The sequence below is a fragment of the Lagenorhynchus albirostris genome, chromosome 15 (assembly GCF_949774975.1).
Source record: "Lagenorhynchus albirostris chromosome 15, mLagAlb1.1, whole genome shotgun sequence".
NCBI classification, from domain to species: Eukaryota; Metazoa; Chordata; class Mammalia; order Artiodactyla; family Delphinidae; genus Lagenorhynchus; species Lagenorhynchus albirostris.
In genome coordinates, this window is record NC_083109.1 from 46,519,134 (window position 1) to 46,535,676 (window position 16,543).

At 50.0% G+C, this 16,543-nt stretch overlaps 1 protein-coding gene across 6 annotated transcripts in view; it reads left to right on the plus strand.

Moving 5' to 3' along the window:
- Nucleotides 1-16,543, plus strand: part of RALGAPA2 (Ral GTPase activating protein catalytic subunit alpha 2) — a 281,841-nt gene that overhangs the window by 253,621 nt on the left and 11,677 nt on the right. For all 6 annotated transcript variants that reach the window (XR_009535079.1, XR_009535080.1, XR_009535078.1 and 3 more), the window contains one exon: nucleotides 6,607-6,728. Coding sequence is in view for 3 of the 6 variants with exons in the window: in XM_060122391.1 (XP_059978374.1) it covers nucleotides 6,607-6,728 (122 nt within the window). In the remaining 3 variants the exon portion in view is untranslated. The remainder of the gene's footprint in view (nucleotides 1-6,606; nucleotides 6,729-16,543) is intronic.

Below are 16,543 nucleotides of genomic sequence, written 5' to 3' on the forward strand. Positions count from 1 at the left end.
GGGTTTCTGTGAGCCCGGGGTCTGTCCTCGTGTGAGGAGTGTCCACTCTCTCACCTGTACCTCTTCCTCCCGCGGTCACCTGGTTAGGCTACTTCCTCCCCTGCCTCTGCCTAACACCCTCTTCCTTCCAAGTCAGGGACATCCACCAACCTGACCATATATATGTCATTCACTTCTGAAATTAGGCGAAGAATAAGTCTAAAATATTGAGACGTCTGTAGAAGCGCGTTGCTTGAACATAGAGATGCAAGTCAGCCTCAGCCTCTACAAACCTTGAGGGTGCTCTGGACTTGCCTCAGTGCTGGCAGATCTTCTAAGGGTGAGCAAAACACCTTGGGAAGACACTACTGCTCCCGTGCCTCTGACCATGCAGGCCTCCAGTGACCCAACCAAGCCTTTCAGCTGCACCTTCCGCCCTTCCTGCTGCCCTGTGTCTCCCGCCTCCTTCCCCTGAAACGCCCCGCTTCCAGCTCCTGATTCCTGGTGCCAGAGATGCTCTTATCATCCCCGCTCCCGGCCCTCACGGTGGTTAACCCCTTCCCTGCCACCTCTTCAGAGAGCCTGCCCCTCTTGTCGCTATGTCCTACCTGGCACTAACGTGAGGACAGTGGGCCTTAGCCTGCAGGCTTGTCCCTGCTGGAACGCAGGCTTGGGGAGGGCGGGGACAGCATCTCTGACCTTCTCCCAGTTGCGTGCCCATCACCGGGCTCACGTGGGCGCTCAGTACTCATTTCTTGAATAGGTGAACACTTGTGTGAAGGTGGACTTGCTTTTTGGAAAGGGCAAAGTCACTCGAGATCAGGTTTTCGAAACAGAGCGAGATAGTACGCAGAAATCATACGCATGGGTCCACGGATATCTGTAAGATTTTGACCACTCTCTAGTTCAGCCCATTCTGTCATCCTTGGTGCATAGCAATTCTAGCAAAGAATTTCTGTAGGAAAATGTATTTGTTTTGCAGTCGTACCCCCAGCCCCCTGAATGGTGTGTGTATCCATGTTTGACGCAAGCTCTTTAAATCCCACCTGTCAAAGTTCTCCATGACATTCTGAAAATTTTGAGCTCTAATATTTTGGCCTATTTCTGGAACTAATAAAAATAGCTAGGCCCTGGTGGCCTAATGGTTAGGATTCTGGACTTTCACTGCCATGGCCCGGGTTCAGTCCCTGGTCAGGGAACTGAGATCCCTCAAGCCACGCACTGCAGCCAAAGAACAACAACAACAAAAATAGCTGATATTTTTAGCTAATATTAAAAAAACTAAAAATGGCACTGGCTGTTTTCTGCTTTCCCCGTGTCTGAATCAAATGGACTTTTCTACCATCATTATCCCTAACAACCAACATACCTTCCCTATCCCCCCGCCCCTTTGGCTTAAAGAAGCTCATTCTGTCCTTTCAGAGGGTAAGAAAGGATCCACTTGATTTGTGCTATATTCCATTGTCACCAGATGCTTATTTTTATTATGAACTGTTTTATACATACTAGAAAACATGTAATATTTACCCCCTCATGTGCACCAACCGTTGTGTTCCCATGTGCCACCTCCACCCCCACCCCTGAGATAACGCTGGTTAGAGTTTCACTGCGTATGTGTGCATCCCTCAGCAATATGTTTCACTTTGCCTGTTTTTTGGTTTTTTTGGGTTTTTGTGGGGTTTTTTGCGGTACGCGGGCCTCTCACCGCTGTGGCCTCTCCTGCTGCGGAGCACAGGCTCCGGACGCGCAGGCTCAGCGGCCATGGCCCGCGGGCCCAGCCGCTCTGCGGCATGTGGGGTCCTCCCGGACCGGGACACAAACCCGTGTCCCCCACATCAGCAGGCGGACTCCCAACCACTGCGCCACCAGGGAAGCCCTGCCTGTTTTTAAATTTTATGTAAATAGAGTTTCACCATGTGTGTTCTTCAGTAACTTGCTTTTTTCATTGAATGTTGTTTTGAGTTTCATTCATGCTAATACACAGACCTGTAGTTTATTTTCAGTGCTGTATAGTATTCCACCATGCAGCTGCATTTATCAGTGGGTGTCCAGAGGCCCCCTCCTCCACGGCCCTGTCCACTCTTGGGAAGTACAGAGAAGGTCCAGGCAAGAAGGGTTTCAAGGTTTGGAAAAAAATACAATCTGCAACATAACCTCTTTCAAACAGTTCTCTTTACTCCTTGAATTTAAAAAAAAAAAAAAATGGAGTTATCCCAAGATTTATTCCCAGATAACTTTTTGGCTTTGAATAAGCCAAAAACTGAAGTAATTGTTATTTTTATGAATGTATAAAGTCAGCATGGTCTGTGGATATCAATGCAGCTTAAACCTATATACTCAAGTTTCAGTTATAGGTTGACTTCTATGCCCATATATATTTAAATCAGTTGATTTATTCTCACTTGGAGTTTAATTCCCAACCTTGCATAAGATCATGAACTTAGAATTTATGTGTTTTAGAATTTACGATATTAGCTGAAAGCAGTAAAGTTAGAAGACCCGAGTTCTAGTCCCAGTTGCACCCCTGAGTGACTGTGACTCTAGAGAAATCACTTGAGCTCTTTGGGCATCCATTCTTGATCAGTAACATGGAGACCACAGGACTCACCCCAGCTCATGTGGGTCTAGCATAAAGGAGGCTGTCGCCTAAAGCCTGACGCAGAAGACCCCCTCATTTAACCACCATGTTCTTTCTGGAAGACAAACTCATAAACCCACATTGGGGATGAGGGGGAACAGGCAATCCACATTTATGGTGCTTCTCTTGTGTGCTGGGACTTGGTCAATGCTTCCTCCGATGATTCTATCCAATCTATCTAATCTTCCCACAGCCCCGAGAGCTGACGTCAGCGTCCCCACCGTACACAGAAGGCAGCCGAGGCTGGGGACTGGGGAGGAGTTGGCGGGTGGGGTTCAAGCTCCAGCCCATCCTCCTGCGAAGAGCAAGCTCCTTTCTCACTGTCGTGCTGCTACTGTCATTGCTAAAAATTAAAACAAAACTAATCAGAATAAATTTGGGGGCTTGGCTTTGGATTCTCAGGCTTTTGCAGCCCAGCAGAGTTTATCTTGAGGGTTCAGGAAAGTTCTCTTGGAGGTTTGGGGGAAAATGTAACCAGTGAAGACATATGGCCTCTTTATTCAAGTGGAGGAATATTGAGTAGACAGAGTAGGTCATTAAAAAACCCAAAAATATCCGGAAACCGAGATGGATTTCTAGTTAGTAATTTGAATGTTCTCTGAATTGAGGAATCAAGGGGACATTTTCTCTTTAAAAAGTACTGTGTGTGGTATTTAATGAGGTAATAATTCAGGACAGAATATAAGTTTCACATTTGTTAGTGGACTTGCTGACAGCAGAAGAGCAAAGGCTCGTATTGAAACAGGTATTGGATGTGTGACCAGGTGCCTCCGTAGCCACCTGCTTCTGGTCAGAGGTCACTAATCATCCACTGCCTGGCATTACTTCAGCATTCAGTTCATGTCTTGTTTTGTTTTTGTTTGTTTGTTTTTGCGGTATGCGGGCCTCTCACTGTTGTGGCCTCTCCCGTTGCGGAGCACAGGCTCACGGGCCATGGCTCACGGGCCCAGCCGCTCCACGGCATGTGGGATCTTCCCGGACCGGGGCACGAACCCGTGTCCCCTGCGTCGGCAGGCGGACTCTCAACCACTGCGCCACCGGGGAAGCCCATCAGTTCACGTCTTAACATGTCTTACGCATGAAGAGACGAACGTTATAAAGCCTTTGATGTCTAAATTATAAATGCCTTTTTGAATAGAAAGCAACCAGCATTGAAGCCCTAAGGATGTTAGGTAAGAAAATGATGGAAGACACTGCTCCTGGTTAGTTGCCCTTACTAGTAGTGCTACTAACAAATTCCGTTAAGATCCCAGAGCTACATTTTCTTAAAGCTACTTAAAAAAAAAAAGATTTTGGCAGGCATGAGCTCCTTGGCTGTTTCTAAATGGTGCTAGAGTTGGGGTGATGTTTGTTTTCTCTTTGTCATGGCGTTTACATGCCCTGGCTTGGGCTGTGAGTGCAAACGCATGTCATGCTCTCCGGGTCTCACCCCATTCCCTAACAGATGTTTGTCTGAGAGACGACACCCAGTTCAGCACAGCGTAGCCCAGCCTGGGGTGGGGAGTGTCTGCTCCACATGACAGCCAGGGAAGCTTCTAGGAAGCAACCCTTCCTCGAGGACCCTGTTCTGCACACACCTTCTGTGCTCTCCCATGGTACCTCCATTGAGGAGTCAGACCATAAGTATTTACTGCACCTGAGAATCTCAAAACTGGATTATTAACCCGAGAGTCCAGTGCTGGATTTGCCCTCAGGAGCCCAGATCTCTCAGCCTTGACAAGGGACAAATTTATGGACAATAGGAGAGTGTCGCTCAGGACGGGGCTGCCAGGCCACCCTGTGGGTCCTGTCGGTGGTGGTGTACACGGCGTCCCGTTGTGGTGGATGGTGAGCTCGGTCAGCGTCGCGGCCGCCCCTCCAGATGTGTGGCCTCCGCCGTGTCTTCAGCCCAGCGCATCCTCACGTCCGAGCACTGTGTGTGGGTGTCTGGGCGCAGCGGGGCCTCGGGACCCAGCAGGACGGGCCTGCAGAGGCCGAGAGCAGGCTGCACTGAGAGGGGGCCGGGAAAGGGCACTGACAGGGCCACAGGCTCAGGTGGTCTTCAGCCGTAAGTTGAGCTCAGCTTTTTGAGTAATTTGTCACGCCTGGCTTGGCCCCTGCTGGGCCCGCACGTGCCGGTTCAGTGTCACAGTGCCTGTCCGCCAGCCGGCCGTCCAGGCCTAGCGTCCTGCTGTTCGCGGCCCAGCGGCTCGGAGGGCCGCACTCAGTGACAGCCAAGTGCTGTGCAGAATAAGCGTGTTCATAATGAGACGTGAATGGCATTAGCGGGTCCCTCCAGGCCTGGGCAGCCTGTCCAGGAAGGCGAGTCACCCGGAGTTCAGCCCGCCATGCAGGCTCACGCAGCCAGGCCTCAGGATGCCGTGACCATCTCTGTAAACCTTCATATATCATCAGAGGGGCCACTTTTGAACCTTTAAACTCACGTTCCTCTTTAAAAGTTGCATAGAGCCAACCTGCAGAGAAATTCTGGAATAGCGCAGCCCAGGAAAGCTTTCCCCAGCGATGGGCGTGTCCTGTATCTGCACAATGCAGGCCGGTGGCCCCTGGCCACACGTGGCTGTGCATGCTTGAAATACGACGAGTGGGACAGAAGAACCGAATTTCTATTTCTTTGTATTTATTAATTTAAATTTCAGTGTAGCTAGGCACCTACGGCTCGTGGCTACCACGTTTGCACAGCCAGCCCTAGAATGTCTCTGGTCTCCTCCCGGGGAGAAAACCTTTCCCTGAATGTAATTAAAGGAAGAGGGGAAGAGCCTATCCCAGGAAACTCGTGAGCATCCTCTGCCGAAAGAATAGAAAAATATTCTCCTCTTTTAAAGCACATGCTTATCGACAGCTTATTGGAAGGGCATAATTTTCCCCAACTTACATTTTTAAAAGAGGCCATTTTGAAAAGAGCGCTTTAAAATATGGTGAGAAAGGCTAGAATTATTTTTGCCCTTCTGGAGCTGCAAATAATAAACTGGCGGTGACCCGCATTCCCCCTGTTCCTGGAGAATTAGCACGATTTTCAAAAGACTAAAACGTGTCTCTTAACTTTTGCGTTGATCACGGGAAGGCAGGGTACGACATCACGCCGACTCCCCCGAGTGTTAATTCATAAAACCCTACATGTGGCACCGCCATCCGCTGTCAGATTGTCCTGACGTTATCCTGTTATTGGGAGGCATGATTCACCTTCCGAGGAAACAGAAGCCACACACAAAAGGGGAAGATTTGCTTTCTGCCCTGTGAAAGGCTGCCACACGCAGGGGTCCTATTAAGACAGCTGGAAAGTTGCTTCAGCGTGTTACGCTTCTAAGTTTTATTGGTGACTGGTTTTTGATTACACATTTGAATGTGTGTGTTCCAGACTGCAGTTTTAATTAAAAGGCAATAGTCTTCTTTTTTAATATTGCATTGTGCACTCCCTGCTAGACTCTCCCCACTTATCCTTATTTTCTAATGCTCGTGGCTTATCTCGGCTTGAGGCTCTGGTGTCCTTCAGAGCATACCTTCCTGGCCTTCCCTCTCCCCAGTGGTCTTATTTTTTAAGTGTGTGTCAGCAATTATTGCTTGGAGTATCGATTCATTTTATCAGTAGGCTGAGAAGAACATTTCATGCACAGAACTAAGAAGGGGCGATCCAGCGCTGTCCCACGGTTGTGGATAGAAAGGGATGAGGCCGCTACCAATGTCTCTGTTTTTGTTTGTTCCAATCCAGTTGATGACCTTTTGCTGTGATTCTGGAACTATTGGTTTATATATTTTTTCAGTGATACTAGTTTGGGTGCAGTTGAAATCTAAGGGAAACTTAGGCCTCCAAATTGGAATGTTCTCATGAATTATGACTAATATTTAATTCTCCAACAGGATGTTCACTTGCAAGGTACCTCTTCCCACACAAGTGTAAAAAATGCGTGATTGTATTTAAAACAAAGTGAACGCTGTCACTGTTCTGCGTGTCATTCTGCATGAGCACTTGTTTCCTTAACCGACTCCTGCAGCTACGAGGAGAGAGCTCTGTATCTCGAAGCAGTAATCCAGAACCATCGCGAAGTCATGACGTTTGAGGATTTCACAGCCCAGGTCTTCTCCCCGTCTTCCAGCTACTCCGTCAGCGGAACCGGTGAGTGGCCGCTTTATTCTCCCCTCGTGCCCTCCAAACACTCGAACCGCAGATGTACACCTGTTTTTCACAGATAAATGCTTTCAAATTTACGAAGCAGCGCATTCTCCCCCTGAATCCACTAATGAATATCAAAAGGAGTGATGACATTCATTCTGATTTGTTTTGTATCCAAGCTGTTCGCCAGTCCTTTTCTCCCGCCATTCTGTTAACCTCCGCATCCAGCAAGGTTAATGCACTTGTTGTCAGTCATGTGCTCCGGTTCACTTGGGGGTGTGGATTGTTTGAGAGCGATGCCCGAATCAGTGCTTACTCGTCAAAAAAGAGTTCCTCGCCGTTGAAGCCGTTGCCACTGATGCTTAATGGGGATTATGCTGCTGAGATGCTCGGGTCAGGGATTAACGCAGGAGCAATGAGAGGACAGTGTCCCTTGGCCATGGTGACAGCAGCGCGACGAGCTCGCTTTCTGGAGCGGTCTGCGTCCCCGGGACCATCCGCCGAGAGCAGCACCTGGTGTGGACCTGCTCCGACACTGGCTCACAATCACTTTCACTTATTAGGCCAGTGGAAATTTTCAAAAATGGTGTTTCTAGGTTTTACTCTTTTTATATTTCCAATTTAGGAAAGAAAAAAAATATGTGCTGGTACTTAAACTGATGATATGATCACTGTGGGGTTTTTCCCAAAGAGTAGAATGACTTGTAAATTTCTGTATGTAATTACAGATTAATTGCCTTTCAGAAAGCAAATAGGATATGGAGTCAATGCACGTTGAAATCCTTGATGAGGGGCTTCCTTCCTCTTCCACTAGGGCGGGCACAACTGTTAGAGGGCCTAATAGATTTCTACCCCGTGTCCGTTGCCTCCGATCGCTGCCTGGCTTCTCCCATCCTGACTTGTTAACAAATATCTTACACACAAAGTGAAAAAAATTAAATTCGGTGAAATAAATCACTTACAAATAAAATCAGCCATGCATCATTGTTGAGCATCGCTGGCTCCAGTCCTGGCCTCCCCGAGCTTTGTCGGGAGATAAGAGGGAGAGGCTGGCCCCGCACGGGGAGCCAGGAGCAGCAGGCAGAAGGCCTGGGAGATAAGCGGCCACGGAGGTGCGGGAGCCGCGAGATTAACATAATCACGCCTCTGCTTCCCTGGCGAGGCGTCCAGAAACACAGGGATGGCCTCTATTGATCTTTGTTGAACTGGAATACTAAGCAACATGAGAAAAGCTTATAACTTAAAGCTTTGATTAATGTTTCTTACATTAAAAAAGTAGAACAGCTGTGAATTGAATTCTTTTATACACTCTGCCAACATTCTATCTAAAACCAAAAAAAACAAAAATCGGTTTCAAGGGAAATGAAGATTTCATACCCAGTCTGGCTAGAGGTTTAAAATCACTTCAATTTATAGGTGAGAGAACATGAAGGATCTACAGCAAAGCTAGTTTTTTAAAGATCTCATTCAGCTTTTTCCCATCCTCATGAAGTACTGGGACTGAAGTTTTTTTTTTTTTTTTTTTTTTTTTTTGGGACTGAAGTTTTTAGTGCAGCGTATTTTTTTTTTAATCTCGAGAAGCCTTTTTGTTTTTTAAAATTAAAAGAAATTAAGTCATAACTAGATGTTTCCACTTCTTAACTGTTATGTTCTTAAGGCTCTTGATTAAGATGTTATTGAAACCAATATTGAGGAACTTTATTTTCTATGTATATTTTAGTCTCTATGTAAATTAATTTGCTCTTTCCCAGAAGTTCATAATTATTTAAAGCAGTTCAAATGAGTCCATGTGTAGGCAACATCTTAAGTGAGCCTCTAGGAGTGATTTGGGGTTTTTAAGACTTGCCGTTTGGAGACAGGCTGCTATAAGAATGTCATTGAACAGATAAAGGTTCAGACAGCTCGTTAAGAGTGGGCATGGGAACCTGTATGAAAGGAACATGAGACCAAAGATGAGATATCAAGCCAGTCCTTCCTCTTTTCAAATTATTGACAGCAGCGTCACATGTCATAACACGCAGGGTTCGGGGTATTCTGTGTGGAGTGATAACATTTTCTACGCATACAGCACCAGCCCACGAGCGCGATTATAAGTCTGGGCTTAATGTTCTCTTTCAACGCTTTGCGTATCTGCCCACGACACCCATCAGGAAAGAGCTAGAAATGAACTTGGTTTGCCCAGGAATCTGAGGGGTACATTTCTGTCCCATTTACAGGCCCACTTTCAGAACCACATCCTCATTTTCAGACCAGTTTTGCTTTTGAGGAATCCCTATTCCCTGCCGGTTACCACTTTGACAGATGAAAACATTTTTCACTGTGTTTTATTTTCCTGGGACAAGTACAGTCAAACCCAGATGAGCCAGGCAGCTTAAACTAAGAAATTGAGGTGAGGCCTGCTCTTCCAAGCGACAAGCCAGCTGGAAAAATTGATCCTGAGCGGCTTAAGCTCCCACAGCGTTCTTAGGATCCGATCACACCATCTCAGCAGCGGTGTCTTCAGAGCAGGGCCTCAGGCCCCCGCTCACAGGCACAGTCTGAGGAACTCGGGGCTCAGATCTTCTTTGTGTCCTTGCAGCAGGGCCCTGTGGTCAAGCACAGGGACAGTGGCCTGAACACTGTGTTCGGCCCACACTGTACCCTGGGAAATGCCTCCCCTGCTCCCCGGGCTCCCCTACCTCAGCACTGCCACCTGTCACCCAGGGCAGCCCAGAGGGGCATCTGGACTCACTGTCGACACCAAGACGTAGGACCTTCTATTGTTAGGCTAACAGGTGGGTGCTCAGCTTATTAAAAGAGGTTCAAAACAACTATTTTCCCAGTCAGAAAAATGTTATTTTAAACACCTCCTGCCCTGTATCTCTTCTGCCCGTTACTCATGTTGATAACGCCCAGAGCGTAAAAGGCATTTGAGCTGACTTTCCACCCACCTCTGTAGTTTGCATCTCTTTTGACTCCTTCCTTATTGACCAGCAATTTCTAAAAGGTGACCAGTGATAAAATACGGGCTGCAGTGAACACACACACACACACACACACACACACACACATACATATAAGTACATATCTGTGTTTTATGCGTGTATTTATATGTGCATTTCACACACACACACATACACGGGGGTGAGAGACTAAGTTTGTGTTTTCAAGCATGTTTGCAGGCAAGGGGGTGGCAGCGAGGCCTTTAAAGGGTTAACTGGAAGGGGAGGGACTGATGTAATCACTGCAGCTCATAGCCAAGTGCATCTGTTCACCATGAGGTCATTCTTCTGCATGCTAATGATTTGGAAAATCAAGTCTAATGCTTGACATTATCGGAAAGGCTATAAATAGTACAAATCTTTACTTTTTGGAAGCTGCTCTTATAAACTAAAGGAGAAAAAAAAAGAAGAGCGTGGACTTGAGATTTTTTTTTCCAGAGCTGCTTTAAAGATCGTGTCTGGACCTTAAAGTCTTGGAGGAATCCACTTATGTCTGTTGATAAATGAATCCCCAAATCACTATTACAGTCACAGCTAGCAATTTGGGAGTGCAGGACTATTGGCATGTGTACTTTGATGTCTGATTGTAAGCATTTTCAAGTACCTTGCTCAGAAGTTGACAAAGATGGGTTTTTCTCAAAGAATGCCTAACACCAGGTTAAATGAGGGGTCCTTCTCCGGAAACGTGAATTGACTGCGTTTGCTGAAGATGGCTTTCTGCTTTAATGGTGCTGTCGAGAGCCAGCAGAGGGAGCACAGATCTTTGTTTATTTGTTAGCCCTACATAAACACATCTGATTTCTCCAGATCTGGTCGGAAGCAACTCCTCCTTCACAAAAGGCTGGATTGTAAAGGCTCCAGGATTTAGAGCAAGTGGAAGGAAATTCCTCACCAGGCCCCATCAGACTCTGCCACTTTTCATGTAGGTCATACTTGGAGCTTAAACCAGATTAGCCTGAGTCGGTGTCAGGCTGCTGCCACCGCTGCAGCTACTGTGCAAGGACGGCAGACTTGCATCTGCACGCCCAGGAGGGTGCACTCCTGGAAAGCTTACTGTGCTCACCTACCTGACGAAAAAGACTTGTCATTCTTTTCTACGACAAAGTCACTGTTTTAAGTTTGCAGAAGCTATCAGAGGACCCTGCCTGGGATCGCTGGGTCATTCTGGTGGCCAGTAAGTGTCCCCGTGAGACTGCAGATGTGTTACACATTGGCCCCAAAGTGAACCTGGCGTGTGGATGCTACACAGCCGGATAGCCCACCAGGCTTTGCCTCGAGGAGGAAGCTGTACCCAGCTCTCACTTGCTAAGAACCCCAATGGCAGGTGTCCTAGCCCTTCTGCAGTGACCCCGTCACGGCCATTTGCTGGGCGGTAAGCCATCAAGTCAGTCAGCAGAAACAGCACAAGGTGGAACTAACTCTAACCCCCCAAAGAGGAAAGGATTTCCCTGTTCGGTGAGGGTGATCACTTCACAGATTCATTCGATATGTCTCCCTCGTTCTCTCCCACCCTCCCTGTAAAAGTGGTCTGAATAAGGTTTTGCTGGATAGCACTTCTTATGTGTTCGCCTTCCTCATAAATTTGCTGAAACCAGCCAAGAGCATTGTAGACCGTGGAGCTAGAAGGGGCTTCAGGAGACCCCACGTCCAGCCCCTCACATTCTGATAAGCTGCACCAGCAATGAGGAACGACCCGGAGCACCAGCGTCAGCCCCTCCACTCTCTTCTCCTCCTCTCTGTGAGGTCAGCACGCGTGTCAGGACAGCATCCCAGGCTCAGAGGGTGACCGCTTCCCTCGGCCCCCGCTGCCCTGGGTAGTTTGTCACCTAACACTAGTTGTTGGTGACCTTGGTCACAGAGCTCCTGACCAGCCAGTGAGAAGGGAGTTTTTCAGTTTAAACAACCCGTGCAGCCTCTCTGGGAGGAGAGAAGCGAACACTGTCTCAGTGTGTCTTTTGGAACCGAGCCTGCTGGGGAAAGCTATTTCTCCTTCTTTGTGGTCCTTCAGGAAGCCTTCATGAGATGAGAGTGGGGTTTGGGAAAGACGCTGACAGGACCGCAGGAACTGGGGCTCCCAGCGCATGCCCTGTGATGCTGTGGGTTCTGTTCCTTCCTGTCGCGGTGGCAGTTTCTGCGTCTGTCGGCCAGTACGCCCGTGGGACCGTGAAGGTCTGTGGGGTCACCTAGCAGCTGTAGCTACAGAATCCTTCTAACCGACCACATAGGACAGATCAGGGAACTGAAGCCCAGAGTATGCCCCGACTTCATACAGTCAACAGACGCACATCAGATGCTCCCAGGTGCCCGGGGGGGTCAAGCTCTAGGGCTCCAGGGGGCCGTCCCAAGGCCGCGAGGGGCTTCAACGTTCTGGGGGTGCTAGGAACGCAGCAGGATCCAGGCCCCGAGTACTGGAGTGGAGGGAGAATGTGGAGCCGTCAGCAAGCCTCGGGCCACCCTTCGTGTCCCGGGGTTTGTATTTTCCTCCCTTGGTGCTGGATACAGTGCGGGCTGGCCTGCCCTTGCTCCATCCTCAGATCCCACTGTCTTCCTGTCCCCCGACCCCACGCTCAACACTGGCCAGAACCTTCCAGTTCCAGCCTGGAGCCAGCCTCCCCAGCTGCAAGGGGGATGTGTCCTATCAGAGGCCAGGCTCTGATGTCCCTTTGTCCAGCCTGTGGCCTCGGTCAAGTTCACGTTGCTCTGCAGCCCGTAGTCCAATTCTGTAAACTGGGTCTAACAGCAGTACCTTCTACATAGTACCCAATAATACAAACTGAAGGGCATTCGTAAGGGTCAGCAAGTTAGTGTGTGTAAGGGGCTGAGGATAGTGCCCGGCACGTAGGAGCCCTCCACAGACATCCCCTGGGCGGTCCCCTCACCACCCCGCCAGTCTGGGTTTTTCCTCACTCCGTCCTGTGCCGCCCTCTTCCCTCCTGTTTCCACATGGAACTTGTGCCTCCTGGTTCCTCCTCTTGTCCTGGAGTCCCCTCCGCCTGCGTTGGCCCGTCTCTTGGGGGGGGGGCGTGCAAACGGGGCCACTACCCATGAGATGCTGGCCAAACATCCCGCCTGTGGGGACGGTCCCAGACGTCAGAGCCACGGCTACAGAGCAGGACAGCCCAGAACTATACTCAGGCCATCCACAAGTGTCCCCCAAATACAAGTTCTCTGATGTTGCTGTCCGTACAAGAGCTCGGGGCCACCCGCTCTGCCCGCAGCTCGCTGGGCTGTATCTGAGCCGCGTTGCCACCTGGCCTGAGAACCACCGACCACCCCGCAGGGGCTGTGAGACCCAGCCGCTCACTCCCTCCCACGTCACCCGTCGGCTCAGCCTGACCCCTGTGCATAGGACGCTTCTTTAGAAACTTCTTGGACAGATGGTAAAGCATCCATGGGAATTGTTTTAACCCATAGTCCCATACCCGAACCCGGTGGTGCTGGCTCAGCTGTGCACTGGGTCGCCCTTGAAGCCATACCATGCAGATGGTCCCTCCACCAGAGATTTGGAGTTTTGGGTCTGGGCATGGGTGGGGACTTGCTTTTAAAAACTAAGCAGTGCTGAGAACCACCGTCCCGCATGAAGGCAGTTCTGTGATACTTCCATCCTCGGTCCAGCTCCCTTTAACTTAGCTCACTTCTTGATTTTTCTCAGCACATGGAAGGCAGGCTTTGTCTTGTGTGTGTTTCTTCTATCTATAATGGGCTGTAATCTCTTTAAAGAATGATGCGTAAGTTTCTTTCTTACGTCATATGCAACAGGATTGCAGTAGAAATGCAGGCAGGAAGGAGTCTGGCTGTTGCTTTAAGGGGTCCAGGTGTCTCTAGACCACAGATGTGTGTGACGCCTGATGCAGGAGCCAGACCAAACACCTGGTATCGGCTGTCATTCTCCGCCCCCCGACCCTCCTGGTCTCCTAGTGAAAGTGGACCAGTGAAGGGCAGCAGGGGCTCTCCGGGTGTGGAGCAGACAGGGCAGCCAGCAGCCTGGTTAGTGCACAGACTGGGTACCGCAGCTGGAATAACTGAAACCTGGTTAGGATGCTTTCCTACGTGATATTGAGGGTTTTAAAGAGAATGTTCGACTACCCTGTTTCGCACCACATTTTGCCTCGTGCTTATTCATCCCTTTTTCCTCTAAAACTCCTTTACTCTCCCTGGTGTCAGCTCCGGAAGAGGGAAGCAAGAGATGAGACAAACATCTGTTCCAGTTGATCGGTTAGAAAACAATGTCACCCTCTCGCAGCCGCCCCTGAGCAGGACTCTGCTGCGCGTTTCAGGGGAGCACAGAGGGCTCTGGAGACCCTGCACTCTGTCTCTCCCCTTCCCTCCCGGAGCTTGAACTCTTGTTAGGGAAAAGCAGACACTCATGAATCACCAAAATTGGCTACTTATTAATAAGCGCAGATCAGTTAGCTCCAAACCACAGCTACATGTCACAAAGGTTCATCAAAAAAAAGACATTTAGTCAGTGGCTTGGGTCAGTTGTTGAGATTTCCCTGAGCCGGCCTTGCCGTCTGCTTCGTGAGCCTGGAACGAATGGAAACTTGCCTGATGTGTGTCAGTTGTCCCACTCGGCGTCCTGCTGGTCAGCCTGTAAGTTTCCCACGCTGGCTGAGATGGGGACTCTGAGAACTGGAAGGCCCGGTGGACAAGAGAATGAGATGCAGAGAGGAAGAAACCAGTCCTTCAGAGCCAGCGGGGGGACCCTCCTGCCCTGGGCAGGCAGGCACGGAGGCTGGTCCCAGGTTCCCGGGAAAAGGCGGTACCCGAGACGATTCATTCCAGAGTATCGACATGACATTTAATGTGTTCCTTTGGAAGAACTTGAAGCTGCTGCTTTTTCTGTGAAAGGCTGCTTTAGGTTTGCCCTGGTTTCTCAGCCTTGCAGGGTTTTAAGTGCGAACGGCACCCTCCTCCTGCCTCACTGTTAAATACGGCCCCCGGGGAGACACAGCAGTTGCCAGGAGATGGTCGGCAGGTACCAAGAATTTTTCTCACAGTCAGTTTTTGGAAAAGACTCTTAAAGCTTATTTGAAATGACCTTGAGAAATTGTTTCGGAAGAGTCTGGAGCTCCTGACACCACAGGTTCACATGCCTTGTGAGCCATGGCTGGGGCCCTCACCTCCAGAAGGTTCTAGCAGGTGGAACACAGACAGCCTCGGCCGTCAGGGTGGGTTCCTGGAAGCCTCGATGGTTTTGCCTGAATTTCTATTTAGCAACAACCAAGGCAGAGGCCAAATGGGACCTCTCAGTAACGTTGCAGACAGCTGAAGAAAAAAAGGAAGAATATTTTATACCCTCCTTTTCCTGAAGAATATATGATGATAACCAGGAAATAAACCTCTAAATGGCATAGTAGAGAGAAAAACTGGTTCCTCTTTTCCCATTGGCCTTTATAAAGTCCCTCGAAAGGCTTTAAGGAAGTCCCTTAAAAATGGGGAACATACCAGTCAACTTTGTAAAAAATTAAAAAAAAAAAAAGATTGCATGAAGCAGACAGCATTGACGTGGCCAGAATTCGTTTCTCAGCACCTGAGAAACCTCGTAGCATCAGTGCAGAGAGTGTTGAGAATGAACAGGCAGAACCCTATCCTCTGACCGCTTCCAGAATATGAATCCCAGCTGCACAGGACACGCTCCACCTACCTGGGCCCCCACGCGGGCCACCCAGCATCTCTCCTCCTGAGCGGGATCGACTGATTCGTGTGGTCACCTGGGGGTGAGGGAAGCCGCCGGGTCTTCAGGACCCTCTGGCAAGGTTCTGCCCCGCGGCCCCGATCCTGGGCGGGACCGTGAAGCACACACGGCCTTGCGTGGCTGCAGTAGTGCGCCCGGGCAGACGCTGCAGCTGACGTGTTCCCAGCCCCGCGACCCTGCTCCCTAGCTGCGCCCCCAGGCTGGGATCAGCCCGGTGCCGCGTAACACCAGGGCCCTCCGTGACATCGGGCGTGACATGCGGCTCTCTGAGGCCGGGCGCTCCTGACCAGGGGTGTCTGCTGACCCAGGAGCATCAGGGACGAGGGTCCCGGAGGATAGAGGTCACCACTGAAGAAAGGAAGCAGCCAGAAATAAGGGTTCTCAGGCCACTAGGCTGACTCTACTCTCTATCCCATTACCCAAAGTTGGTGACTTGCTAGAGGCCATATTTAGATACTCGGGTCCAGCTTGGGTCCCGGGACCCGCACACCTTTGATGCAGCTTCAGTAGATGGGGCGACAGTTCCGCTTGATCGTCACACAAACCCCACGGGGCCGGGGCCTCCACACACATTCCATAAAGATTGGGGATAGTGAGGGGTGCTAAGGAGGAAAAGCACGAAGGAGGGCCAGGAGTGCTACGGACACATAAAACAGGGGTGGGGTGCACTTGAAATGGGGTGGCAGCGGCGGCCTCCCCGAGACGGTGACGTTTGCGGGAAGCCTTGAGGGAGACAAGGGAGAGGGAGCCATTTGGAATTTGGGGGAAGCAGTCCGGGCAGAGGGAACAGCACGAGCAAAGGCCCTGAGGCCCATGTGAGGAGCAGCGAGGAGCCCAGCGAGGTGGGGTTGGAAGAGCAGGAGATGGTCAGAGTGGCCCTCGACCCAGGCACAGACCTCAGCTGTCACTCTGGTGAGACTGGCAGCTCCCTGGGGGTGTGAGGCAGTGGGTGACATGTTGTGATTCTTGTTTGAAAAGATCACTCTGGCTTCTGCGGGGCGTATTCCTCAGGAGGGGTGGGCGGAAGGCCAGCCAGGTAAAATGCACGCCCATCACCTGGCATGCGGCGGGCACATGGTTCATGTGTGACTAAGGAGTGAACGTGGGTGGTTCAAAAGCTGCTCTCCCCAGACCTTCAC